General features: G+C 38.9%; 2 protein-coding genes across 4 annotated transcripts in view; both read right to left on the bottom strand.

Annotated features, from left to right (window-relative positions):
- Positions 1–707: 707 nt before the first annotated feature.
- On the bottom strand, positions 708–6,372 carry LOC580821 (ATP synthase-coupling factor 6, mitochondrial). The gene is made up of 4 exons (XM_780855.5): positions 6,267–6,372; positions 3,692–3,877; positions 2,741–2,868; positions 708–1,534 (listed from the first exon to the last, which is right to left on the bottom strand). The coding sequence occupies exons 2-4, from the start codon at positions 3,868–3,870 to the stop codon at positions 1,503–1,505; spliced, it is 339 nt and encodes a 112-aa protein (XP_785948.1). The 5' UTR covers positions 3,871–3,877; positions 6,267–6,372; the 3' UTR covers positions 708–1,502.
- Positions 6,373–14,843: 8,471 nt separating this feature from the next.
- Positions 14,844–27,100, bottom strand: part of LOC105443692 — a 37,243-nt gene continuing 24,986 nt past the window's right edge. For all 3 annotated transcript variants that reach the window (XM_030977604.1, XM_011677186.2, XM_030977605.1), the window contains exons 6-7: positions 16,258–16,325; positions 14,844–15,487 (exon numbers count right to left, since the gene is read on the bottom strand). In XM_030977604.1, coding sequence (XP_030833464.1) covers positions 15,192–15,487; positions 16,258–16,325 — 364 coding nt within the window. In that variant the 3' untranslated portion in view covers positions 14,844–15,191. The remainder of the gene's footprint in view (positions 15,488–16,257; positions 16,326–27,100) is intronic.

Below are 27,100 nucleotides of genomic sequence, written 5' to 3'. Positions count from 1 at the left end.
CACGCTTGCATTGAAAAGGCTTGCATGGAACCCAAGTCAAACTTGGGTTCTGTGTGTTGGGTGTATGTTATTCTTTAATGCCAGATAAATCTTATTTTGGTTGATTTTACCCATTTTTTTTTTTACTCAAATAATTTTGAGATGATTGGTACACTTTAAGCCATCTCTTTATTCATCTCCTATCCATTCAATTTCTTTATTCAGAGAAACACCGCCCCAATCAGAGAAAAACAAAAAAATAATGTTGAGTACATGTACTGTGATGTACATTTGAGTTTGTGACAAGGTAATCAAGGAAAACCTTTCTATTGCTGAGACCAGCAATGTCTTGCATTCAAGAAACTGTCACTTGCAATCATCAACATCAACAAACACTTGCATCCATTCAAGTCAAAACCATGAACTTCACACATCACACTCTCTTATGGGAATATGTTGTGTGTGTAACTTTCATTACATCGGTGTTCTCTTGTGTAATGACAGATGAGATCACAGTAGATACAACTCCAAAAGTCAAATGCAATTTCCAAATATGAAATTCTGATTGGTTGAAATTGAAGTGGCAGTTGACAATTGGAGTTGCAATCCATTGCTCCTTTCCAAAAAAGGGTATCCCAGAAAGCTATTATAACTTTCCTTAGAGCAAATCGGTTTAAATATCCACAGCAAGCCTCATGGTGTAAAAGGCAGAATTAGCTCAAGACAACTCAGAGAAAATACAGTTTATTCTGCATAACTCAAAGTTACAAAAGTCAATTTTTCCTAAGTTAAAGCAATTACCCCCCCCCCCCAATTATGCAAAACAAGTCAAATTTGGGAAAAGCCAAACTATTTTTTGCCGTCCCTACAGACTTTACTCATGTTGAGTTAATGTAACCCCTAAAATACTCGAAAACACACAAAACAGTCATACGAGTGAAGTTAATAGGACATTTTTTAAACACTGAATTTCAGTGTATTGTTAATATATCTCCACATGTATAAATTCCAATATACAACATAACACTCTCTGATACTAAAACCATGGCATGAATCTATCCTCAATGATAACAGTGGCATCAATCCCCAACCCCGTTTGTTCACCTCAATGGTGCAATTTGGTGATCATGTATGAATAGATACCCCCACAATACGTGATCAAGAGATATTGTATATAAACCTGTAATCTGGAGCGCCAAGAGTGTCAAGTCTGACAGACATGAGCGCTATACAAGAACCCACTATTATTATTATTACCAGTATGGTCATTTCTTAAGACAAGTTCAGTGCTCTTGTAGCCCTCTACATGTCATCTTGATAAAATCACAAATAAAAATACACGTATTTAAAGTTTGATACGATGCCACTGCCATATAACGTATGAATTATTTTTGCTTATACAAGAGCGAGAGGGGCCTATGGTTATCTGTGTAATAATTGGAATTCACTGCACAATTATTGGTGAAGATTGGCCTTCATAGATTCCACTGTGTGTGTGTCTGTCTGTACAGGATGGTCCCTCATCATTTCTTCTCTTCTGCTCCGAAGTCGATATCTAAAGAGAGAAGAAAAGACAAAAGAAAGATGATCTAAAATGCGGTTTCAAACTGGTATCTACGTAGACAAAGAAACAAAAATGGGTAAAAAAGAATTATCTCTTTAAAAAAGAAATTTAGTATTTGATTACAAACATTTGGATTCTATGGTACCATAATTTTTTTTTAGTCTTTGTTGTTCTTGCGAGAGTCAATTCTTATTTTTCTTCACTATACCTCACACTGATAATTTAATTTAATTTTTGTTTTCTAAAACTACCAGCAGCATTTCATCACTCTAAGCACTTTGGCTATAGTCTATATGCTTTTTGATGGCACATGTCAAGGAGGCATATTCTTCTACATGTATAACCTTACAAATCATTATGTTCTAGTGACTGCTGCCCTAGACTTCATTTCTAAATCTAGTCAAATTCCTACATTTAACTATGGACCCAACACTATACCAAACCTAACCCATAATGATGGCTGTAAATATCTGTAACACTATCCCCAACCCCCTGTAAATGCCGAGCACTACCCCCCCCCCGACTCTTTGACAAAATGAAGAAAAATTTGCCTGAACCATTTCCGACCATTATGGAGCTACACTCTTTGGGCCATGTCAAGCATTTGCAGTAATGACGGAAAACTCTTCATTTTCCATTTCTCCAAATAAATTTTACTGTAGTGCAGACACTATAGGAATTTGTAATAAGCAGACTATTCCTTGAAAAATGTTACCGAACATGGCCCTTGCAATTTACACATATATGTATCTATCAAACCTCATCATCATCATCATCACTGTTTATATGGGTATCTTTGTCTCAGATTCTGAAACAAAAACCCTAGATTTAGCTCATGCTGCAATGATAATTATCAACCTTATGTCAGTCAGGAACCCCATGACTTTTACAAGCCGATCACCTGTCTGATTATCAAGATATTTATGATTGGTATTTGAAATTTCAAAAACTGTTTTCCTAAAGTTTTTATAAGACTACAGTCTATTGTGGACAATGAATGAGTATGGTAAAACCGGTCACTCAAAGATTTTTACTTTTTGAAGCACTTCATGATCATTTTGAAGCTCAATTGTCTTAGCGCTTCAATATTACACCATATCACAGACACTACTAATAACACATAGGGCCATGCATCTCAGATTTGTAACACTGGAAACATTGTTAAACAATGCCTTTAAGGATCAGAGAAGATCTCACCTTTAAATTCAAATGTGGGGAATTGTGTCATGTCTCCACCTCCAAACATCTTGTTAAGCTTTCCTATCTCTGTTGCCATCTCTTTCTCGGTCTGTGGATCAGAGTCGACCAATTTACCACCAGCTGACCTGCAAGAACACAACATCAAAGGTAGGATTACTAGTCACTCATTAAACATACAACACGGCCATTTCTTGGGAAAGATGTTACGTATTTTTTCCTGTTAAATCCACATCATTTAATTGACAATTAATACAGGAAATCATGACAACAAAATAAAGTACAATAGCAACACAAATATATATATATATATATATATATATATATACAGTTTTTCTTTAAGTTTGTGAAAAGTTGAATGGTCCTGATTTATTTTTCTTGATATAAATGTGAAATATTAAAGCATAGATCTAAAGTATTTAACAAAGGCTTCACCTAGTTAAGGGCATCTTAAATTGGGTAGCTTTGTCTCATTTTCTGAAACAACATCCTGGATTTAGATCATGCTGCGATGATAATTATAAACGTTTAGGTCAGTCAGGAACTCCATGGCTTTTACAAGCCGATCGTCTGTCTGATTATCAAGATATTAGTGATTGGAAATCAAAATTTCATTTTTCTGTTTTCCTAATGGTTTTTATAACACTACAGTTTATTTGGGAAAATGTGTAGAGTAAAACCAGTCACTCAAAGATTCTTTATTTTTTAGGAATTTCATGATCATTTTGTAGCGCAATTTTTTTTAGGGCTTCAGTATTTCACCATATCACAGACACGTTGGGCCATGCATCTCACATTTAACATTGTTAAACAATGCCTTTAATGCTTATGAACTACATGTACTGCTTTAGCACCTTAGTACATGTCTGTATTTAGCTGAAAAGTGGAACGTGCTTACTCCCATCTGCCAGCTGCATAATGATCTGTAACAGTAACCTGGTCAGCACTTACTTCTTCTTGTTACTGTAGTCCCTGATCTTATCCACAAAGAGCTTCTGTACTGGGTCTGTAGGTCCTGCTGCTGCTTTGGTCTTGGCCATGACGACACTGCTGGCTCCTAGGTTACGCCTCACGATCACCGTCAGGGCTGGCCTGGCCTGGCTTCCAATACGTAAAACCTGCTGCAACATGATTGGTCTGGACAACAGGAGGGAATGCAGGATGAAATAAGCTGAGTTACGGTCTTTGTCATAATGACACTGCTAGCTCTACGTTATGCAGTGCTGCAGATGCCTGGCCGTCATGCACATGTATGCACAGCCTCCATGTATCAAGGCTATGTCTAACATGTATGGTGGCCCTTAAAATTGCATACCGGTACTACACTCAATGACATCTAGTAGTACAGCTAAGCCTTAGCAGATTTTTCTATTCTATTCTTTTCCAAATTTACACATTTTGTGTTGGTCGGCAACCCAGCACGAGTCGGAGAGATAAGTATTGAAAATGGGTTTTTTTTTCTTCTGAAAAATGTATATTTTATTCCAAAAACTGAATTGAATAAAATGTTTGAGACACAGTATACTGTACATTATAACAATAAGTGGTGGCAATTATACATCTTAGAAGTGAATACATTTTGTGGAAATTAAGGTTTCGGGCGAGTATGCAGGGAATAGGCAGGCAGGAATGCATGGTGGTGTGACCATAGTTCCTGCATGACCTTAATTTGCGAACAATTCCATATTAAAAAAAATCATTAAGATTTCGAAAATCTGACACTATCAATGGAAAGAGGCACCAAATACTGCCCAGAGACTAAAGCATTTTTGGAATTGGGTTTTAAATTCTGAAAATATTGACAAAGATCGGCAAATTTCGACAAGGGTCTAGTAATCTTCATATCGAGAGAAGATGTCATTGAAATTGTAAAGTGATACCAAGTGATTGAGTGATAATTTGACTTGCAAATTATGTAATTATCATATATTTGAGGGTTTACTTTTTTTGCTATATCGGCTGTAAGCTCCATATCTTGTGACTCCGGTGTAGAGATACTCTACTAAATATACATGTAAGTTGTATAACATACCAATAAACATCAATCAATTGTTCAAATAATGGTCATGATTTAACAGTCGTTAAGTATCTTTCCTGTTTCATGTCAATTTTCTTATCTTTTTTTTTCTTCTAAAAAACAAAGACATTATATGATTATAACATACACTTTCTCACAGGTTTCATGGCAAACCGCTGCACAATACAATTACATACCATACCTAAGATGGGGTGCGGGGACGCGCACAATAAGTTAGCAACCGTAATGATGATGATCATCATCATAATGTGAACTACCTCCAGTACATAAATTTAATGAGGATCTGAGATTACAATCGCTAACTTCACACAGGCGCGTGCCCACTGCCAGTACTGTATGCAATTTGAATTGTGCAGCGGTTTGCTGTGAAACCTGTGAGAAAGAGTTATTTAATGCCTTAGTTTTTCAGAAAAATACTCAATAAAAAGATAACCTCGGTAAACAGCTTTAAAGCCAGACTTGACAAACACTGGAAGAAGGAGCAATATAATCACCCTTCTCCCAGTAGACACTCCAATTATGACATTCCTGATATGACCCAGCAAGCAAGATACAGATGTAAAACGACTATGGTGCAAGACCCAGAAGCTGGGACATCCCCCCCCCCCCTTGAAGTTAGACCTGGAAGCTTGGCAGCTGGAGACGGCTTTCTTCCAGAAGCTTTGATATTCAAGGTATTCAAGGTATAAGAAAATTGACACAAAACAGGTAGGTCTAACAAACATAACAACTTTTAAATCATGACCATTAGGCTTTTCGAACAATTGATGAAGATTTAGTTGAAAAGATGATTGGTACTACAAAATCGAACAATCGTGTTAAGCTCATCGCTCGAAATCGCTGAATATGCACGACTTGAACAAACAGAGCCCTTCTCAACTTCGTGCATATTCAGCGATTTCGAGCGATCGGCGCTCGATAGCATGAATGTTCATATTTTCTTCGCCACTGCCGCGCATGCGTACCTTCTCATCGCTATTTTGAATCAACGCTGCGACATGGAAGAATCGTTGGTGTAGTACCCGGAATTAACCTTTTTTTCCCCATCAAAGACTTCTTCAAATTATACATTCAAGTGATTGGAGTTGAGCCCTGAGGAGTCGTGCACCCTATGATGTAAAAATTGCAAGTACTACCCTTGCAGATTTAACGATAATATCACCCAACGGCTGTTTTACTAGCCCCCACGAGAAACCAACAAAACCACCCGAAGCTCCGACGCCCGCGGCGCCGGTGTTGGAGCTTCCCGGAGTTACCGGCTCCCCAACGTCAGGAAGAGTAGACCCGAGGTCGAGTGACTGAACATGCATGCACGTCCGCAGTAGATGAGCAAACACACGACGCGACGTTAGATGGAATTCCAACTCAATTGTAAATTTTGACCAAATTTTAGTGATAAAATGTTAACAATAGGTTTATACATGTTTCAGTGCACCAGATTTCGAAGATTACTTACTCATAAAATACTTAAAACTTTATATTTCTTACTTATTTGTCGGTCTTTACACAGCCCTTCTTTTTACACAAGACGTAGATTTTTACCAGCGCATATCTTCAACGTAGAGCTAGAGGGCGTGAGGGTTTTTATTTTCTAGACTCGGCTTTCGTTTGTAGTTTTGGTAAAATAAATTATTCACTGTAGGGTCTACTAAGAAATTGAAAAGAGAAAGATTTGTAACGTAACAACATACTATGAGTGTGTGTATTTGGTACCGACGGGGTCGCTCTTGTGTGTATGTGTGTGTGTGGGTGGGGGGGGGGGGGGTACGTCCCCCCTCAAGAGTAGGGGGGGGGGGGGGGATCGTCCCCCCTCAAAATTTGAAAAAGTGCCACAAAAAATGTATAACAAATACTGACTAAAGACTGCAACACACTTTGAGGCTCTGTAGGGCCCAAGAGTGCAGCGTTTAGACAATTAAAAATGCAAAAATCTTCCCACTCGAGAGCTACGCTCCCACGCATAATATCCTTCAAATATGTACGAGTAAATACCGAGAAAATTGAAGTGTGAAAAAAGTATATTACTTGTTTTTTATACTATAGTTTTGCTAAAGAATGTAATTTTTTTTAACCAAAACTTCAAAAACCTGTAATTAAGGTGGTGGTCACTTCCGTCACCTTCATCCCTCTCATTCACAATACTCCCTCGCACTTGCGTATTGATGGGGGGAAGGGGGGGGGGGGGGGGGACTTGGGGGAAGTTTCCCCTCCAAATTTTTTTTTCTTCAAACGTGGCTTATTTCTAATTCGATACCGGTGATTTACAAATGTTGCTGAAATGGTATTTTTTCCTGAGCTTCCCTGGACCCTACCAATTAGGACCCTAAGACGGGCCCCTGGTTGCTCATCTGACCGTAATTAAAAGCCTAAAATGCCTGAGCTTCGGGGGCTCTGCCCCTGGACCTCACCAAGGGCCCTAAGACGGCCCCTCGGTGCTCATCTGATCGTAATTTAATGCCTAAAACCCGTGAGCTTCTAGGGTTCCGCCCCCTTGACCCCACTCCAATTAGTGACCTGCATGTCAGTGCATGTCAGTGCATGTCACAAATAAAGTATCAAAATATGCTCATCTGACCGTAATTAAATGTCTAAAACCCGGAGTTTCATGGGGCTCCGCCCCTTGACCCCTCCCTCCGCCGAGGCTTTGCCCCTGGACCCCACGCCAATTTACGCTGTACTTGCTTCACTTACTTTACTCTATCTGATTTTAAATACTTTAGCCCCCCCTCCCCACTTTGAAAAATGTTGCCAGGGCCTGCGTAACATGTAAGAGTGGTGGTGATGCGGATTTTCGCCCCCCCCAAAATAATAATAATTAAAAAAAAGAAAAGAAAATGCAATAAATTTTCATTTATTTATTGCATTTTACCCCGGTCCCCAACATAAAACAATCCTCTGTGTGCCCATACCTTGAGCCATAATGCGTGGCCGCCCAGAGGATTTTGTTTATGTTGGGGACCGGGGTAAAATGCAATAAATTATTAAAAATGTATTGCATTTTCTGTTTTTTTTTTATTTATGGAAATTGCCCCCTACCCTAGCCCCCGCTGCGTACAATCATGGTTCGGTGACAAAACAATGGCCTCGTAACTGTGAGGCCCCAGGATCAAAACCGTGTCGATGTGCTATATTAGTGCCATTTTGTGGGGCATTAATCCTCATTACTGTCATTTATCACTTAAGGGCGTAGGTCCCCTAGTAGATAAGCATAGTAGCATACTCATGATTTAGCAGTCACGCAAAACACACATTGGCAAATTATTATTCAATAAAATTTGAGAATGTATACTATTATCTAGATCTATTATTTTTAAATTATTTTAAAAATAATTCCATAAATTGGGGTAAAACTAAAATATTCCAACTTTATGAGCGACGGTGTACATTCATCACTATGTACACATTTTACGCCTATGTATTGCCAGTTTCATCAATTTATGTTTCCTGACATTTTGTTATTGTAATTTGCTCAATAAAATCGGATATTTGTTTGAACAGCCTGCCTTTTGTTCTTTCTATATGTATATCTTTTCCCATCTGAACACGTTCCTAGTTTTGACTACACTGAGAGTTCAGAGTCAGACCAGATCATTATAAAAATGACCAAATTATTATAAATTTCTTCTTCTTATTCCAAACATGTGCATTATAGCACCCTTCAACACTTGCCATGGTTCTAGTTTTTAACTAAAAGAAACCTTAAATTTGTACTTCTGTTATAATACCTGTACCAGACATCTAAACCATGATCTCACTGAATACAAAGCTAGTTCTATGACCTGACAAAGTCGTGATCACAATGACAAAATCATTAAAAGCCACTGACAGAACTTCATTCCAAACATGTGGAAAGAACACCCTTTAAATAAGTCCTGCCTGAAAATAAGTTGGTTTCAGGGAATAGAAGCAGAAAAATTAGAGAAAAATCGGACAACAAATTAGAAAGTTATAAGAATATTTCAAAATCATGATAATCATTATGAAAACTTTGAGACAAGTTGGCAATGCGGTCCAAAATTATGATGCCATATCCTTACAATCCACCACTGGTCTGAATGATAAAATTACCCCAAATCCCCATTACTCTGAATATTGATGGAATGGTAGACCTATATGTGGGTGCATTAAAACTCACGTTTTCCATGATGTATGATAGCGATAAGCATGAAGAAAAAAACGTCTTTTATTTTTTTTTGTTTTTTGTTTAGTTTGTTTTTTTGCATTCAACGAAGGATTACAAGTCATGTGAGGAGTTGGCATCATAAAGATTGCATCGCCAATTTGACTCACAGAATCGAAGTATTTTCATGAAATGTTTTGGATTTCCCCCTTATTTATTTCCCGATTTTTCTCATGCCTTCAGTGATGTGTTCTACTCATTTTTCTGCTTTTATTCATACACACTTATTTCCAGGGTGGACATCCCCTTATCAAACGCTTGACATAATACAATTTGAAGAAACAGTTACTTATCGACCAATGCCTTTCTTCTGAAGTTGAGTTTAACCATTAGGTTAAGCATATCACTCATAACATGTCAATGGGACCTCTGAACGCAGAAAAAAGGTATTTTTTTTACACGAAATACATTAGCTACCTATAACATAAATACACAGTATTACACACACACACACGTATGCATTGTTTGTTGGCAGTTCCCACTGAAAGGCTTTTTGTAAACTTTGAATGACTTTCCTGCCACAACAAACAGAACATACTCTCAGATCTCTTTCATCTCTGATAAGTGCCCCTTTTATTTTAACATGTGCCTCTTTTTCTTTTTGATAAGAGCCCCTTTTCCTTTTCATAAAAGCCCCTTTTCACCTATGAAAAGTGTCCCTTTTTATTCTCATAAGTGCCCCTTTTCATTTCTGGTTAATGCCCCTTTCAGGTACGAGAAGTTATTCATTTTTACTTCAGATGAGTGCCCCCGCTTCACCTCCGATACTGGCCTCTTTTCAAATCTGAGAGATGCTCTTTTTTACTTTGACAAATGCCCCTTCCCCTCCTGATAAGTGCTCTTTTCATCTCTGATGAGTGTCCCTTTTCACCTCTAATAACTGCCCCTTTTATTTTTTTCCTTGCCCTTTTTTCCTTTTTCCTTCCTATAAGTGCCCCTTTTCATATCTGGTTAGTGCCCTTTTCCAGGTTGGATAAATGCCCCTTTCACCTCTGAAAAATGCTCCTATCAAAATCTGATGGATTCTCCTTTCCGTCGACAAATGCCCATTTTCCATTATCATAAGTGTCCTTTTTCATCCCTAGTGAGTGCCTCTTTTCAGGTGTAAGAAGTGCCCCATTTTCACTTCTGATAATTACTCTTTGTACACGTGCTCCTTTAATTTTCTAATCTTATCCCTTTCGATAAGTGATCGCTCTTTTTCTTATCATTAAACGTGTTCCTAATTTAAACCGACTAAGAGCAATTTCCACCAAAGCTCGCTTGCTACGCTTTCTCGCCTTTATAGATGATAATTATCTCACTTATCTTCCGTTTTGAGAAAATACATACCACCATCAGGGTTGGATTTTTCCCTCTTTATAAGATGTAATTTTTCGCACTGCGACCTCACAAATGTTTTTTTTCCCACTTAGGCGCTCGCTTCGCTCGTTCGCAAGTGAATATCCAGACCATCACACTCAACTGCAAATTATGATGCTTAAGAAATATCTTGTATGATGTACAAAAAGAAACAAATATTGAAATCCTTTATAATGTAATTACAATGTCAGGGTATAAACCAATGTCTACAAAAAAGGCTGAATTATATCCTTGAGATTTCCCTTTGTAGGTGCCCTCTTTTCTCTCCAGAAATGCCCTTTTTTGTTGGTGCCCCCCCCCCCACTTTGGAAGTCGCTCCGCCGCCCCTGACTTCTAAAATTAGTCTTTAAACGAAGTAGGGCTGAGAACGATCGCTCTGCTGTAACTGTTGTTACTGGAATTGTCATCAAGATTTTAGCTAGTCTTTCAATTTGGAAAATCAATGTAGTTTATTCAGTGAAAAAAAGAAACAGAGGAAAAAGAAACTAAGGAAGAAAGAAAGAAATAGATAAAAATATCTTAAAAGAAAGAAATAAACATAAAGAAAAGTAAAACATGAAAGGAAAACGAAGGAAAAATGGAAAGGAGCAAGATAACATTGATACCATGTCTTTAGTTCTTTTCCCTTAATCTACCTCTTGTTTTTTAATACCATTTTCTATTGTTTCTTTCTTCTCTTTTTTTCGTCTCCTAAATCTTCTCGTTCCCTTTTTCCCCCCCCAATCTTAACATTTTTCTTCGAGGCAGGGGGGGGGGGGGGTGGTCGACGGCAATTCATGATTTGAAGGTTCACAAATAAATTCCATGGGTATATGCACCCACTAAAATAACAAACAATCTAGGGTTGCTGCAGGAACCATAACACTCACATACCCCAGGCCTGATGATAAAACAAAGAGAAAAATAAAAAAACGAGTACATGGGAGAATTGAAAAAAGTGTGATGAAATAGTGAACGTGAAATGGGACATTTTGTGATTAAAAAAATCAGACAACTAACCAGCCACTCTTTTGTTCATTCTTTCATTTTTCATTTATTAATTCAAGCTTTGTTTTGCTCGCTCCCTTGCAAATGAATCTATGACAAAGTATGATGCTTAAGCAGAATCTTGGGCACGTGTAAAGATCTAGAGAACCTAATATTGAAATTACTGGGGACCCGGGGGGGGGGGAACAGGTAAAAACACGTTAATTTTACCTTATTTGTATAAAGGGAGAATACGGGCCCCCTCTCCTGGTGCTCAAGTGTGATTTTCAAATCTTCGGGGGCAAAAAAATAAATAATAGTGCTCCTTACCCCCCCCCGCTAATTCACAGGCCAGCTGTTTCGCCGCTAAATATTTTTTCACGAATTGGGCCCCTCCCCTGCCGCCGGCGGGATCCGCCCCTGTGTTATATACAAGTGCATACAAACAGGGGCGGATCTAGCGTTTTGCTAAGTGGGGGGGGGGGGGGGGGAGCTTACCCAATGACGATGCAGAACAGAGCAGAGCACCGTCCACGAGCCGCGTACTATCTACTTTGAACCCCCGTAAGTGATGTTTTCCTGGTATTTACTAACATCTACTATTACTGTGTGGGTCTGGACACATAATGGCGTTTTTCTATTTACATCACATTTTTCCAAGGGGGGGGGGGGGGTCAGACCCTCCAACCCCCCGTAGATCCGCCACTGAAAAATGGTATAAATCGCTTTGAGTTCTCCCTTTAAAAGTGCCCCGTTTTTCCAGAAAAATATTTTTGTTGTTGTTGGTGCTCCCCTACTTTGGAAGATGCTCAGGCCCCCCGAATACGTTGATTAGTTATATGAATTCGGCGAAACATTGCTGCAGGTAGCTAGTTAGCTCGAGACAGCTAGCTACATGTAATGCCAACTCGTTGTGGTTCACACGGATCGAGATTAAACGCCATGCTACACTTTAAGACCTTAACACACGTAACGCCCACAACCAAAGATCACAAACAGTCAATTTGACTGAGTTTTCAATGAATACTTTAATGATAGATATAAAACAGGTATGATTTTTTCGTCATTATTTTTATATAATATATTACATTCTAACAATTATATCTAGTATTTTGGGACGCTAAATAAAATCCGTTTAATTTATACAATTGAGCAAAAACAAAAACCACAAAAATCAGATAATGATAACAATATTCTGGGTTTATATAGCACTTAATGCGGAAGTCCATCCTAAATATGAAGTTTGTTTTAATAGAAGCAGAAAAATGAGAGGAACAGGTCAGTGAAAGTTTGAGCAAATTCTGATTTTAAATAAGAAAGTTATGGAATGTTGAACTTGTGATGTACCTTGCGAGCTTCCCTCACCCAATTTGCTCTGTACTAAAATAAAATCAGATATTTTTGTTTTCTCTCATAGCTTCAATGATACATGCACTCAAAATATAATTATTGCAAATATGTTTCTATAAACAACTCGTACCTGAGCAAATCTATTCCGTCATCAAATACGAAGAAATCAAAATTTATAAAATTTTGTTTGTACAGAGCAAATGGGAGGGAAGCTAGCAAGACACGTCACAGAGTCACCGATTTGTGTATGATTGATTGCAACTTCAACAATTATTAACTTTCTCATTCAAATCAGAATTCGCTCGAAATTTCACTGACGTGTTTCTTTCATTTTTCTGCTTCTATTAAAACAAAGTTAATATCAGAGTGGACTTCCGCTTTAATACAATGCACATCTACGTCTCTAAGTGTTTTACAGATATTACCATGGCCATTATGAAAGCTAGGGGATGGGACAAGTACGTGTATACTAGCTCAAATATAGAGGGAATTGCGTTTTTAAAACGAGTTTTATAAAGGATTTTATGCAATCAACTTTTCTTTTATCATATCTTTACACAGCACCCAAATTACGGACATAACTTTTAAGAGAACGAATTACAGTCAAGCATAAGGAGCTGTCTTACCAGTACTTGATTTTAAAAATGGTACCTGATGTAATATACTATATAAAGAGACCTTTAATTTCTGAACCATACTGAAATCTTTGGTTATTCAATGATGCATACACTAATATATTATTAAATGATGCAGTAAGTATTCTAAAACAGCTGTAATTTATACACTGCTTCAAGGATCCCTCACCTTTAATGAAATTTGCTGAAATCAGAGGGTTATTACATGCACACATAAATACTTAATAACATTCAGAGGTAAAATCCACCATCCCTAAAATCTATGTACAGTATATTACAAATAATCAACATATACAGTGCGACCCAGAAAAAACTAAACCGAAAATTATCGTTGTTTTATCATAACTTAATCACAATTATAATTAATAAATGACACATATTTGTAAAGCTTAGATCCCCTTCTTTCATTTGATGCGACTCATATGATGCATATTTCACGCATGAGTGATTAAAGCAAACCAAAAAGTCATTTGGTGGGTGGTATCTGAATTTCGAAGAAAAATTCACATTTCTAGAAAGTACATTTTCTGCTTTTTCATATGCCACCTCAATCTGGAAAAAATGAGCCAGGAATAACAAAGTTCTGTTTGTTTAAAGTGATGCTTGCATTTCCATAATTTGATTAAACGAATTCGTTTTCACTGGCTGCCTGCCGTAGCAACAAACGGAATTGACAAAAGACTTAACTCCGTTTCGTTGACTCGTGATTTCAACTTATGGATTCATATTAAAAGTTCACGGTTTCTGCTGCTTTTCTATGGAGAAATCTGTGTGAAGGTCTGATTTCCATGTACCGAAGCTGTGATGTCATAATTTTTTTTTTTTTTAGTATTTTTCATTTTTTTTTTCATTTTCCAAAAGACCATTAGGAACCAGAGCATATAACACTGAGCTCCTATAGAAAATCTATTCATTCAGCTGGTCATATCTCAGCCAATAATAAACATATACAATTGGTCTTCGACATTTGGACATTATTTTTGATGCTCTTTCGGAAAATGAACAAAAAATTGAGAAATTCTAAAAATAGATTTTTGATGACGTCACATTTCACCACTCTATAGCAGCAGTGACTTAAAAGTACTATGTCCCATTTGCAGGCCAAAAATGAAAAAGTTAAATTCCAACTGCATTTGTAAGATAATACTAATTTAGAACTTCCCTAAAAAAGGTGGGGCTTGAAAATGTCTTTAAGTGGGAAATAACGACTATTAGTTTTCAAATCGACTTTAGGGCTATAGAGCCCAAAAGTAATAGTCTTGATTTTTCAGACAATAGTACCGAATGGTCGTACGTTTTATGCTGTGCAAAGATTCAATCAGTTTAATCTTGGCCATCACAAGAAGTGGGTTATTGATGTAGACAAATGCTCATGTACCCTTTACAACTCTTTTCATATATGTTATTACCAAAGAAGAAAAAAAGTCAGTCACTCAATAGTGTCTGACAGTGAAGTCTAGCAAGTAAACGGGTTTCCTTGCATAATTTGAATATGAGGACACTGCTAACGTTTAAATTTCACAGATAGGACATACATGACATACTCATAATTCCTGCAAAGTTCTACAGAATTTGGGGTTGGCTGTAAAAGGGACATAGTACCTTTAAAGGCAGGGTATTTTACCGACATCGCTACCACTGAAGTAATGTATTTTCAATTGCGCCAGTTTCTGTTGAAGGCGTACATAGAGCGATTTCTGGTTCCTGTAACCCAAGCATCATCATGCGCGTCATGCAGTTGGTGATGCATTGTGGGACATGGCTGTCGACAAATCGGAACATCGTGAACAGCAGATGGCAGTATACCTAAATCAGAAGTAGTGCCAGTAAATTACCATGCCTTTAAAAAAGGTCACTTATCAAAGTGGCATGTACCGACACCACTCCTTAAAATACAAAGTACCATTCATGGAAATATCTCTAAGATGTGTGGTACCAAGTCAACAGTCGATCTAACGGGGATTGCTTTTCGGCACTTTTCTGAATTATGTAGTCATTATTCATTTCTCCCACTAACACGCATCTCTTAAGGAATTTGAGAAAATCAATGCTTTTTTCGTCATTGTGTTCATGGTTATTCCGAGTGTAGTTTTCAAATATCCAAAAGTTGTCAACTGGAACACCTGTCCCACTTTCAAACCTTTCCTTTACATCCGTTAACATTCCATTCTGTTGCAGATACTCCTTATGAAGAACCACTACCATCATATGTCGACCTGTATAAAATAAAGACAAATACTCTGAAATTGAATTAATGTTCACATTTATCGATAATTTGGTTTATGTCAGCTCCTACAGGTCATTCTGAAACCTGTATTCAACATGTGATAAATTGGTATTTTGATTGTAACTCTTATGGAAAATGACGATCACAAAAATGATAATATTGTTTAAAGGACAAGTTCACTCCAAAATAACTTTCTTTTAATAGAAGCAGACAAATCAGACAAACCAATCAAAAAAAGTTTGAGTAAGATAGAATAACTAATAAGAAAGTTATGAACCTTTAAAAACTGTGGAACAATGAAAATCACAAGACAAATTGGGAACTCACTCATCAGTCTGTGATGTCATGTCCTCACTATCCACTAATTATTTTCTTTATATTGCTAATATAATTTTTTCTATTTTCCCCCTAAGAATCTTATTTCTTCACACCAGCATCCAAGTTAGATTGATAGTAATGTGGGTGCACTAATATAGTGTTTTTTCAGTTAATTCATGAAAAGTGTGAATTTCGATAAACTATTTTAATATATACAAATCAATAATTATGAATGTACAATATTCAGAAAATAGTATCAACTCTTCAAAGTTTATAAAAAGAATTGTGAAATGTCATGCACGCAATACGATACAAAACATACAACCTGGGCAAAGGTATTGGGGAATCAAGTTTTTGGGGATAAAAAGGGAAATTAAAACTAGTGTTTGAAAGCATCAATCTTTAATTCATATGGAAAAGCAGTTTACGTCATCAACTAACCGTAAAGATCAATAACGGCACGGGAAAACTCTTGGATAAATGGCTCCAGCACATCAAGGTGACGGATCCTGTAATCCCGTAAACGAATCGAAGAGAAAATAAGAATGACGATGACTTAAACAAAAATTCTGCACGTTATACCCCAATAATGTAATAAACACAAATAAGGCTATTCTATGGAAGTATATACCCCAAAGCAAACCTTTACATTTAAAACGTGATGCAATTAAACGAAATTAACTCTTAATTTATAAGAATTGAATTAAAAACTATTTTGCATATTTTCGGACTTATTGATTGATTAATTAGTTGATCGATGACAGATCCACATGAATGGAAACAACCTGCAATATGACTTCAAATCTGCGTTCCGAGAAAGAATCAGTGATGCGAGCAGTCATCTTGACACCACTGCAATGAGTATTGGATCCTTTTTGGACCATGTCGGGCCCCTGTGGTTTTGGGGTCTTGATTTGATCTGATTTTATTTGATCATATCCGTTTCGTAAGCATGTACAATACTTACATGTACATGCATGTAAACTCAGTAATTGACATAAATCAATGTACTCAATTTAGAGCTCAAAATGAAAACGATATTTTTGTGTATGTAAACATAAACGTTATATTGGAGGGACATGGACCAGAAGCAATGCCTGTATTTTGCAAGACCCTAACGCTCGGTTACGTTCATTGGCATACTTCATTATAATAATTATGTTCATAGTGGGTTTTCTAAAACGAACGTTTTCAGGGAAAGGATTCATTTTGAAATACATTTATAACAATGATAAATGCCTAAATATGAATTTTTAGTTACTTTGGGCACATTCTAAAAAAATTCAGTCGGTGCCATTGTTTTAATTAATACATTTTACGTATAAATCCTTGATAGAAATAAGAAGTGAACACCATTTTCCTTTTGGAGTCATCTGTACTGCTTAATATCAGAGCATCATCAATACTCTTTACTCTCTTGTTTCAAACAATTTTGTTTCAAACGATGGTGTGGTGATCACACCAGCTCTAAACACCGAATTTGCCCTGTAGTCGGGTCAATATATGGTTTGACCTAAACAATCGCAACAAAAGGTTTTTCAACGGTTTCTAGAAGTATTTGACCTTAGGAATAAGATACTGAAAGTATACCGAAATCGGATGTTCAGAATGCTGTTATTCTCAAGAAGGCGTCCAAGATGGCCGCCGATACCTAAAAATGACCATAAATCACTTATTATCTATCATAGACACATCATTTTGAAGTCTATCCCATAGTTTTTGAGGTCAGAGAATCCCTTGAAACAAGAATGGGTTGTGATGGCTCAGGAAACCCCAAAATCCAAGATGGCGTCCAAAATGGCCGCCATAATATGAAAATGCCATAAGTCACTTATTATCCATCCGAGAGACATATTAATTGGGTTGTCTATATGGTTTTCGGGGTCATAGAATCTATTAAGATAAGTTAAAACGTTAAACAAAGGTACAGGAAACCACGAAACAAAACCACTGGGGGCTGGTAGTGTTTTCAATATAAAGCGCCCCTGTATCAGGTATAGGCTAATTATTGTCGATTCATGTCTGACAAACTGTTTTGTTGCTACAGGAAACCATGTAAGGCCTGTACTGCCAGCATCATGGTCGAGTGGCCGGCGACTAATCCGGCCCCCAGTGAGTCTCTCAGTAGAAAGGTGCCTAGACACCCTGCCGGATGAAAAATAACACCTGTCAACGCATGGCCCCGGTTGGTCATGCATCTAGGACAAGTCGGCCACTGGCTCCTGGTTGCAGGGGCATATGAGCTGCGCCTCAGTGGCCAATAGCTACGGACGGAAGAGTTGCTGGGAAGAGGCCACTTATGGTTGCGACAGGAAGGTCATCTGGCGTAAACTAATGCTCGATCAATTTCATTTTATGGCAAGACAGAGCAATATGTTCTGTGGACTGTCAAATGGACAAGATAAGACATTCAGATTCGGGGAACAACGTATGTGTTGCCACAAGGAACATAGGGAGTACATCAGGAAGGTCTGGAGAGGTAGTAGATGTGATAAGACGGAGAAAGATTGATCTGTTGTCTGCAGGAGACAAGATGGAAAGGAGGCAGTGCCCGTTGGCTTGGTATAAGTTCTACTGGCAAGGTTAGATGATGATACTCCTGGGGTAGGGATCTTGATAAGCGAGACGTGGGTTACTCAAGTGGTTATAGCATGGGCATGATTAGCGAAAGAGCCATTGCCCTAAAAATAGTCATAGGGAGCAAACTTGTCAACATTCTCTCTGTCTATGCAATTCAGTAAGGCAGGACACAGGAGAAGGATGCATTCTGGAATCAGATGCAAGTTATTGTTGCACCATTCCTGATAGTTAAGGAATCAGTCATCCTAGAAGGTGACCTAAATGGTCATGTTGGCAAGTTAGCAGATGGTTTTCAGGGTGCTCATTGAGGGATGGGATTTGGCAGAAGGGACACAAAGGGGGTGACAATTCTATAATTTGAATAATTTGAAGCCATGGAAATGATGATCGAAAACACTTTCTTCAGCAAATCAGACAGTCACCTTATCACATATGACTCTGGTGGAAACAAAACCCAAAATCGATTACATCCTGGTAAGAATCACTGATTGGGCCATGATGAAGAATGTGAAAGCATTTGCCAGAGAGGAACGTGTCTCTCAGCATCACTTAAACGTTGTAGACCTCCACATAAAGGCCAGTAAGAAGAAACGAAGGAAGTTCAAGCCAAGGCTGCAGATCTGAAAACTTAAGAAGAAAGAAGTAAAAGAGGACTTTCGGTCTATTATTGAATCCAGAAATGCAGAGGTTCAATAGGCCAGTGGTATAGAAGATAAAAGACTGACAATGAAAAAGATTTGGATTGATGCAGCTGCAGAGGTGTGCGGATGGACATGAGGAAAAAGCAGACACAAGGAAACGTGGTGATGGAATGAGGATGTCGCAAAGGCTCTTGAGGAGAAGAATGCAAAGTTTAAAATCTGGAATAAATCAGGGAGGGATGAAGACCACAAACCATACGGCAAGTGATATGGGAAGCCCAGGAGGCCAAGAAAAGGAGCTTATGGAGGAAATAACAGAAGGTTATCAAAAGCAGGTATTCAAGAAAGTAGAGCAGATATTACAAGCTGCTATGGACGCATTGGGCCCAACATGTGTGAAAGGTGAGGCTGAAAACATACTGAAACATACTAGCATCAGGGAAGCATGGTGTTGATTGCAGGGGCGCATCTAGCTCCGTGTCTCATTTGACAACGCCCCCTATCTTCAGAGTCAGCAGCCTAACATGTTAGCATATGGACTTTTACAAAACAAAAACAAAAAACCTTAAAAATTCATTTTTGTTTAAACGAAAAGCACATCCACCCCGACGTACGTTTTCACTAGCTTTTTCATTGGAACCCTCATGTCTCATTGACTTTTGAAAGTTCACCCACCGTAATTTCATCAAAATAGGTCGCAAGCTCGCCATTGCCTATATAACACATGTAAAACAAGTCGAACTTTGGACTCAATTTACCACGCGATTGTAAGGTTATAAGTCAAGCACACGAAGGATAAGAAGCATGAATTGGGCGATGATCCGTCCAGGAGGTAAAGGTCAGTGGTTTGTGCTGGCAATGTTCCAGCGAGCGAAAATGAGACAACCGGAGCAATATGACCCTCGGGGGGGGGGGGGCAGAGGGGGCAAAATGCCCCCACTTTTACAAGTGAACCAAAGTGACCCTTTGTACATACGAAAAGTGCCCCTTTTACATGGGAAAGGCGCCCCTTTTACTTTACTTAATCGGCCTTATTTCATTGTGAAAATGCCCCCCCCCTTTTCCCCTATGATAAATGCCCCCCTTTTGTTTACACGTGCCCCTTTTCCTTCGACAATTTTTCCTTTTTTCCTTTGCAATAATTGTCAATTTTTCAATCTCATAAGTGCCTTTATTAATCTCTGTCAAGTGCTCCGTTTCAGTTACGAGAAGTGCCCCTTTTCACTTTTGATTAGTGCCCCCTTCACCTCTGATAATTGCCCTTGTCAAATCTGAGAGGTGCCCATTTTACTGTGACAAGTGCCCCCCTTTCCCTGTGTAAGAAGCTACCTTTTAATAGCTACCCCCTTTTAAATCAGATAAGCGCACCTTTAATTTTAACATGTGTCCCCTTTTCTTTCTAATAAGCGCCCCTTTTCCTCCCATTAAAACAAATTAAGATCGCCTTCCCCTCGTCATAAATGCCCCTTTTCATCTATGGTAAATGACCCTTTTCAGGTACGAGAAGTTACTCCTTTTCACTTGAGATAAGTGCCCCCTTCACCTCCGATAATTGCTCTTTTCAACTCTGAGGAGTGACCTTTTTCACCTCTAATAACTGCCCCCTTATTTTGACACGTGCCCCTTTTCCTTTCTAATAAACACTTTTTTTGCTTCTTATAAGTGGTAAATGACCCTTTTCAGGTACGAGAAGTTACTCCTTTTCACTTGAGATAAGTGCCCCCTTCACCTCCGATAATTGCTCTTTTCATCTCTGAGGAATGACCTTTTTCACCTCCAATAACTGCCCCCCTTATTTTGACACGTGCCCCTTTTCCTTTCTAATAAACACTTTTTTTTGCTTCTTATATGTGCCCCTGCCCCTTCTCATTATTATCTCTTTCATCTCTGATGAATGAGTCGTTTATTTGACATGTGACTATTTTTATTTTTAATAAAAACTACTTCTTCCTTCTCATAAAAGCGCCCTTCCACCTCCGATAAATACCCTTATTAAAATCTGATAGGTCCTCCTTTCATATCTGGTCAGTGACCCTTTTCAGTTGCGATAAGTGCCCCTTTTCACTTCTGGTAATTTCCTGAGTAACGTGTCCCTTTTCTTTTCTAATAAGGGACCTATCTTCTTTTCACCACTTATAAATAACCCTATTAAAATCTGATGGGTGCTCCATTTCCGTCAACAAATGCCCATTTCCCATTCTCATAAGTGCCTATTTTCATCCCTGGTGAGATCCTCTTTCCAGGTGTAAGAAGTGGCTTATTTTCATCTCTGATAATTACCCTTTGTACTTTGACACGTGCTCCTTTTCTTTTCTAATAAGTGTCTTAATTTATTCCCTTTCGATAAGTGTCCCCTGTTCCTGTCATCATTTAACGTGCCCCTAATTTAAAGCGACTGATTGCAATTTCCCCCAAAGCTCGCTCGCTACGCTCTCTCGCAGCTATAAATGATATAATTATGTTAGTTATCAAAGGTCATTTCAGTCTTCCGTTATTAGAATGTGTTTACCCCTTCATGATTGTTTTTCCTCTTTAGAAGATGTAATATTTCGCACTGCGACCTCACAAATTGTTAACAATTTTCATCGCACGCTCGCAAATGAATATTCAGACATCACAGCCAACTGCAAAGTACATTGCTTAAGCAATATATTGTATGATGTATAAAGAGACACGTATGTTGATATCATCCCTGATAATGTTATCACAACGAAGGGGTTTACATCAATGTATAAAAAAGCTGTATATTTTCGTTTTGAGATTTCCCGCTGTAGGTGCCCTTTTTCCAGAAAGTGCCCCTTTTTGTTAGTGCCCCCACTTTGGAAGTCGTTCGGCCGCCCTTGGTTGATTTGCTGATAGATATGTTCAATGATATTTTAGATGAAAGGTCACATTCCATCTGACTGGACTCTGAGTGCAGTAGTTCCACTCTATACAGGAAAAGGAAACCAACTGTCCTTTCGAGTCATCAAGCTTCTCGAGCATCTCGAGATCTATTTATGAAAGAGTACTGGAAAAGTGAGTCAGAGAGTAGGTTGCAGTTGATGTAATGCAGTTTGGCAACTAAAGGGAACTATCGATGCTCTATTCATCGTACGTCAGATGCAAGAACAGTTTTTTTGGAAAGAAGCAGCAGCTGTACTTTGCATTTGTCAACCTAGAGAAGGCATTTGACCGAGTAACAATGTCGGCTTTCAGATGGGCGTTGAGGAGTGGCTCGTACGAGCAGTCCTGGCACTATTTGCAGAAGCAAAGACACACATCCAAACGTCGTGTGGTGACAGCAAACGCTTTGATGTTAAAGTTGAGTTTATCAAGGCTCAGTGCTCATCGTCTTATCATCTTCATCATCGTAATGGATGTCATCTCAAAGGACATTTGGGAAGGCTTTCCATGGGAACTGCTCTATGCAGATGACCGGGAGTAAACAAGAACTGATAGCTAGAATGTCTTTATGGCAAGCAGCCAGTGGCGTACCTGGGGTACTCCGTCAGGGGGGGCAAGCGACCGAAACAAACAAAAAAGGCGATGCTAATTTTCACTTCTGGCGAGCGAGCGAGCAAAAAAAAATCTTTAAGTAACGTTTGGTATATAAACTGGTATTGTTGCAAGTTGGGGGTGGGAACATTCATTTGTTAGCGACGTTAATTTCATTTTTTTGCAAACTAGTGTAGCGAGCAAGAAAAAAATCACTTCTTTTTTAATAATTGCCACTTAAACTTGGTTCAATTGTCCCATGCAGGGCGCGGGAACAATATTGTGTTTAGGGTGATTTTATACCCATTTTAGCTAGCGAGCGAAAATACATCTTTCTCTCAATGAATTGCTATATAAAATTTGTTTCATTGTTGCAGGTAGGGGCGGGCACAATCGTGTTTAAGGCAATGTCAATCCCATTTTGGCGGGCAGGCAACCCCCTACATTTCTCTTTTTTAATGATATTGTAGCAGGTTAGTGGTGGGCACATAATTCCACGAGCTAGCGAGCGTAGCGAGCGAGAAAAAAAAAATCACTTTTCTTTTATAGGGAAAATATGGTACATAAAACTTGGGTTCATTGTTCCATGTCAGGGACGTGATTATTAAAAGCGGTGTTAATTCTATTTTGGCAAGCGAGCGTAGCGAGCGAGCAAAAAAAAATCACTTCTCTTTATAGGGAAAATATGGTATATAAACTTGGTTTAATTGTTCCATGTCAGGGACGTGATTATTAAAAGCGGTGTTATTTCTATTTTGGCGAGCGAGCGTAGCGAGCGAGCAAAATTTTTGTAATGATAATTGGTTCATAAATTTCAGATTTTTTTGTTGCAGGGCAGGGCTTACACAATCATGTCTAAGGTGATGTTAATTCCGTTTTGGCGAGCACGAGCACACCAAAACTTCTTTGAATAACGTTTCGTACATAATTATTAACTGGTTGTTGCAGGTTGGGGCGGGCACGTTAGCGGTGTCAATTCCATTTTGGCGAGCGAGCATAGCGAGCAAGCAAAAAAAATAAATTCTCTTTTAATATAAATTAATAAATAAACTTGTTTTAATTGGTGCAGTTTAGGATGGACGCAATCGCGTTTAACACGATTCAATTCCTTTTTGGCGAGAGGGCGAAAAAACTCTTCCATTTTTAATGATATTGTTGCAGGTCAAGGGTGGGCACATTGTTTCCAAAGCAATGTCTATTCATTTTATTCGCGAGCGAGTGTAGCGAGCGAGAAAAATGAATTAGTCTCTTTTAGTAACATTTGGTACATATATTGTGTGTTATTGTTGCCATGGTTGCAGGTCGGGGCCCGTCGGGGCAGGCACAATTGTATTCTAGGCAATACTAATCCTTTTCTTTTTTCAGGGGGACGAGGAAGTGAAAACATTTAATACAAAATAGGCTAGCAAGCAGTTCGCGCCAGCGAAGAGTTTCAAATTTGTTATATCACTTATATTTTCCTATTTTCATTTGTTTTAATTTTTCAGGGCCGTATGCGGAATATTTTTCTGATGGGGGAAGGGGGAAAGATGCGTTAAAAGTTTTCGAAGAATCTCAAAAGCAAAAGGAGTGAAGGGAGTTCGAGCGACCGAACTGGTCATGAGGGTACTTTTGCATTTTCAAAAGTAGAATTGAAGGATTTGGTATAGGCCTACACTACATTTTCAGGAAAAAAACTGTACGATTTCAAAATATCTGGGGTCAACTGCCCCCCCCTGGTGCTTACGGCCATGTTCTTTATTTTTTCCCCCATTTTTATTCCTTTCCTTTTCTTTTCCCTTTTTCTTCCTTTTCTCTTCTTCTTCCTTTTTTCTTTCCTTTTTTTCCTTTTTTCTCTTTCTTTCCTTTTTTCTTTCCTTTTCCTTTTTTCTTTTTCTTTTCTTTCCCTTTCTTTTCTTTTCTTTTCTTTCCCCTCTTTCTTTTTTTCCCCTGGAGCCCGTCAGGGGGGGCACTCTGCCCCCCCCTGCCCCCCCATAGGTACGCCAGTGCAAGCAGCCCTAGATGGAAAGGGTCTGAAAGTGAATGCCGGAAAGTCCAAGGTCATGGTGTCTTCTGCTGATGCAGGTGAGACAGAGAAAACAGGAGAATACCTCTGCGGAGTTTGGTATATAAGTGTTGGAGCAAACTTAATCAGATGCACCAAATGCAGGAGCTGGGATTCAGTCAGACGTTCATATGTAAGAGATGCTTAGGTATACATTCTCGCAGAAATGTACCAGTAACAATGTGACAGGTGTGGATCTCCATGGAACAACGTATGATGAGATGGAGAAGTTCTGCTACCATGGAAACATGTTGGCTCTCAAAGGAGGAGAGACAACAGATGTGACTGCTAAAAATTCAAAGCGCTTAAAAAAAGTTTTGTGAACTCTCTCCTTACCTCACCTCAAGGGCGATCCCTTTAAGAGTTAAAGGGAAGGTGCACGCTGCTTGTGTAAGAAAATGAATGACGTAGGGGAGCGAAACATGGGCAATGAAATCGTCCAGTGTACAGCGCATGGAGCTAAGATGTGGATGGTGAGGTGGATTTGCGGGGCGTCACTTTAAGAGGAAGAACGAAGTCCTTCTTCAATTAATGTGATTGATGAGGGTGGCACATGTTATGAGGATAAATGGACTAAGATGGTTTGGACATGTGGCAAGAAGAGAGGCAACACACTGGCTCCAGAGGGCTCTAAACTTTCTGGTCACCGAGAAGAAGACCTCGCGGGAACCAGGGATAACTTGGAGGCAGGGTTAAAATATTTGTTTTGTCCGCGGGGGCTCTTCCCCCCAAAAAGAGCCCCCGTGAGCCTTCTCACAAACAAATTTCCATTGAATTGGTTTCTATGATACTCCTCAATTCTTTGGTATTTCATCATTATCATTTATTTAAGTCAGCATTTTCCCTCTTACAAATTTACAAGCTACATAGCTGTTAATGACTTTCATCCCGTGATGACATCCTCTCGATTTCTTCCCGTTCTGCACATTATTTCCTCCTCATCATTCGGAGCAACCTTTACATTCTTCCTTTACTGAGCCGCGTTGCGGCCAGGCTTTTTTGGGGGGAGCTATTTTGGACACCCCAAAAGTAATGTTTTCCTGGTATCTACTTACATGCGAAGCATCGTCCACGAGCCGCATGGTGGCGAGGCGATTTTTTTTGTTGCTATTTTGAACCCCCGTAAGTGATGTTTTCCGGGCATCTACTAACACTTACTAATACTGTGTGGGTCTGGATGGCGTTTTTTTTATGCACATCACATTTTCATTTGGCAGCCCAAGGGGGAGGGGGGGGGGGGTGGAATTAAACCCCCTAACTCCCCGTAGATCTGCCCATGTTACCATATCTTTCCACGACATCTTAGTCTTCCTCTTATTCTCAATAGGGACTTTTAGATGGACGTGGACGTGTTACGTCCTTTTAAGGTACTGGCAGTCACATGCAACGTCCTTTTAAGCACTGGAAGTGCCTGAAAAGGAGGTCACACGTTGCAGTTCACGTTCTTGTTGTGCAATCTAAAAGTCTCTAATATTGATTTACTGGCCGAGGTCCATTATTTGCTTGTCATTTGAAATCACCAGATTTCAGCGGATTCATGATTTTGACCACGTTTCAGCCCTTCCGCGATCGTCTCCAGCTCCAGCAGATAAGGGGCGGCAGCGTGCACACGTAATGTTACTAACGGCGCAGTAGGCCTATATAACCACTGTACTAGCTGCACTGCGAACTTCCGTTGTTTGAATCGGTTATAATACTCATAGAACGAGAATTCTTGCACGCTAAAATAACTTCCATTTCATTGGTTTAAGGTTTGAAAATTGAAACTCAATATTGTGTTAAAGTTATAACAGAAAAGATAATCTTTATTTTGTAATTCCACGGGGGCGATTTTTAATTTTGCAATCGCCCCCGAGCCCCAGGTGAGCAACCTGACGGGAGAGATTGTGTAGCTCACGGGGGCGAATCGCCCATCGCCCCCTGTATTTTGAGCGTTGCTTGGAGGGAAACCATCTGGTATCAGTCATATGGATCCCACAGACAGGAAAGCTTGGAAAGTAGCCATTAAGGAAATGAAATGTCCAACCCTACAATGTGGGACACATGGACTTTAAACGCTGATGATGATGATTATGGCCCTTTTGAGGCTTCTTAAATTTTGGGGGTTTCTTAGCTGGCCACCAATGAACATTTTAACTCATTTTAATGTATTCTCCGCCCCGAAAAACCATGGTATATACACCAACATTATTTCTCTATGATGGATAATAAGTGATTTATGGCCATTTTGTGGTATCGGCGGCCATCTTGGACGCCTTCTTTAAAAATAAAAGCTTTCTGGACCTTCGATTTTGGTCTACTTTCAGTATGTTATATCTGAGGTCGAATACTACTAGAAACCCTTTAAAAACCCTTTGTTGCAATTTTTTGGGGTGGGGTATTTTTTACCATACATTGACCCGACTATACATTGACTCGAAATGTGGTGCTGGCGCAAATTACTAGGTGTGTCTTGGAGGGACAGAGTTTCGAATGAAGAGGTGTTGCATCGAGCTCAAGAAAGGCGGGTGCTGATTCAAACGATTAGAGAGAGAGACAGAAG

Source organism: Strongylocentrotus purpuratus, unplaced genomic scaffold (genome assembly GCF_000002235.5).
Source record: "Strongylocentrotus purpuratus isolate Spur 01 unplaced genomic scaffold, Spur_5.0 spur5_scaffold_1, whole genome shotgun sequence".
NCBI lineage: Eukaryota > Metazoa > Echinodermata > Echinoidea > Camarodonta > Strongylocentrotidae > Strongylocentrotus > Strongylocentrotus purpuratus.
Note: the sequence above shows the minus strand (reverse complement) of the source record. Positions and strands in the feature narration are given on the sequence as shown.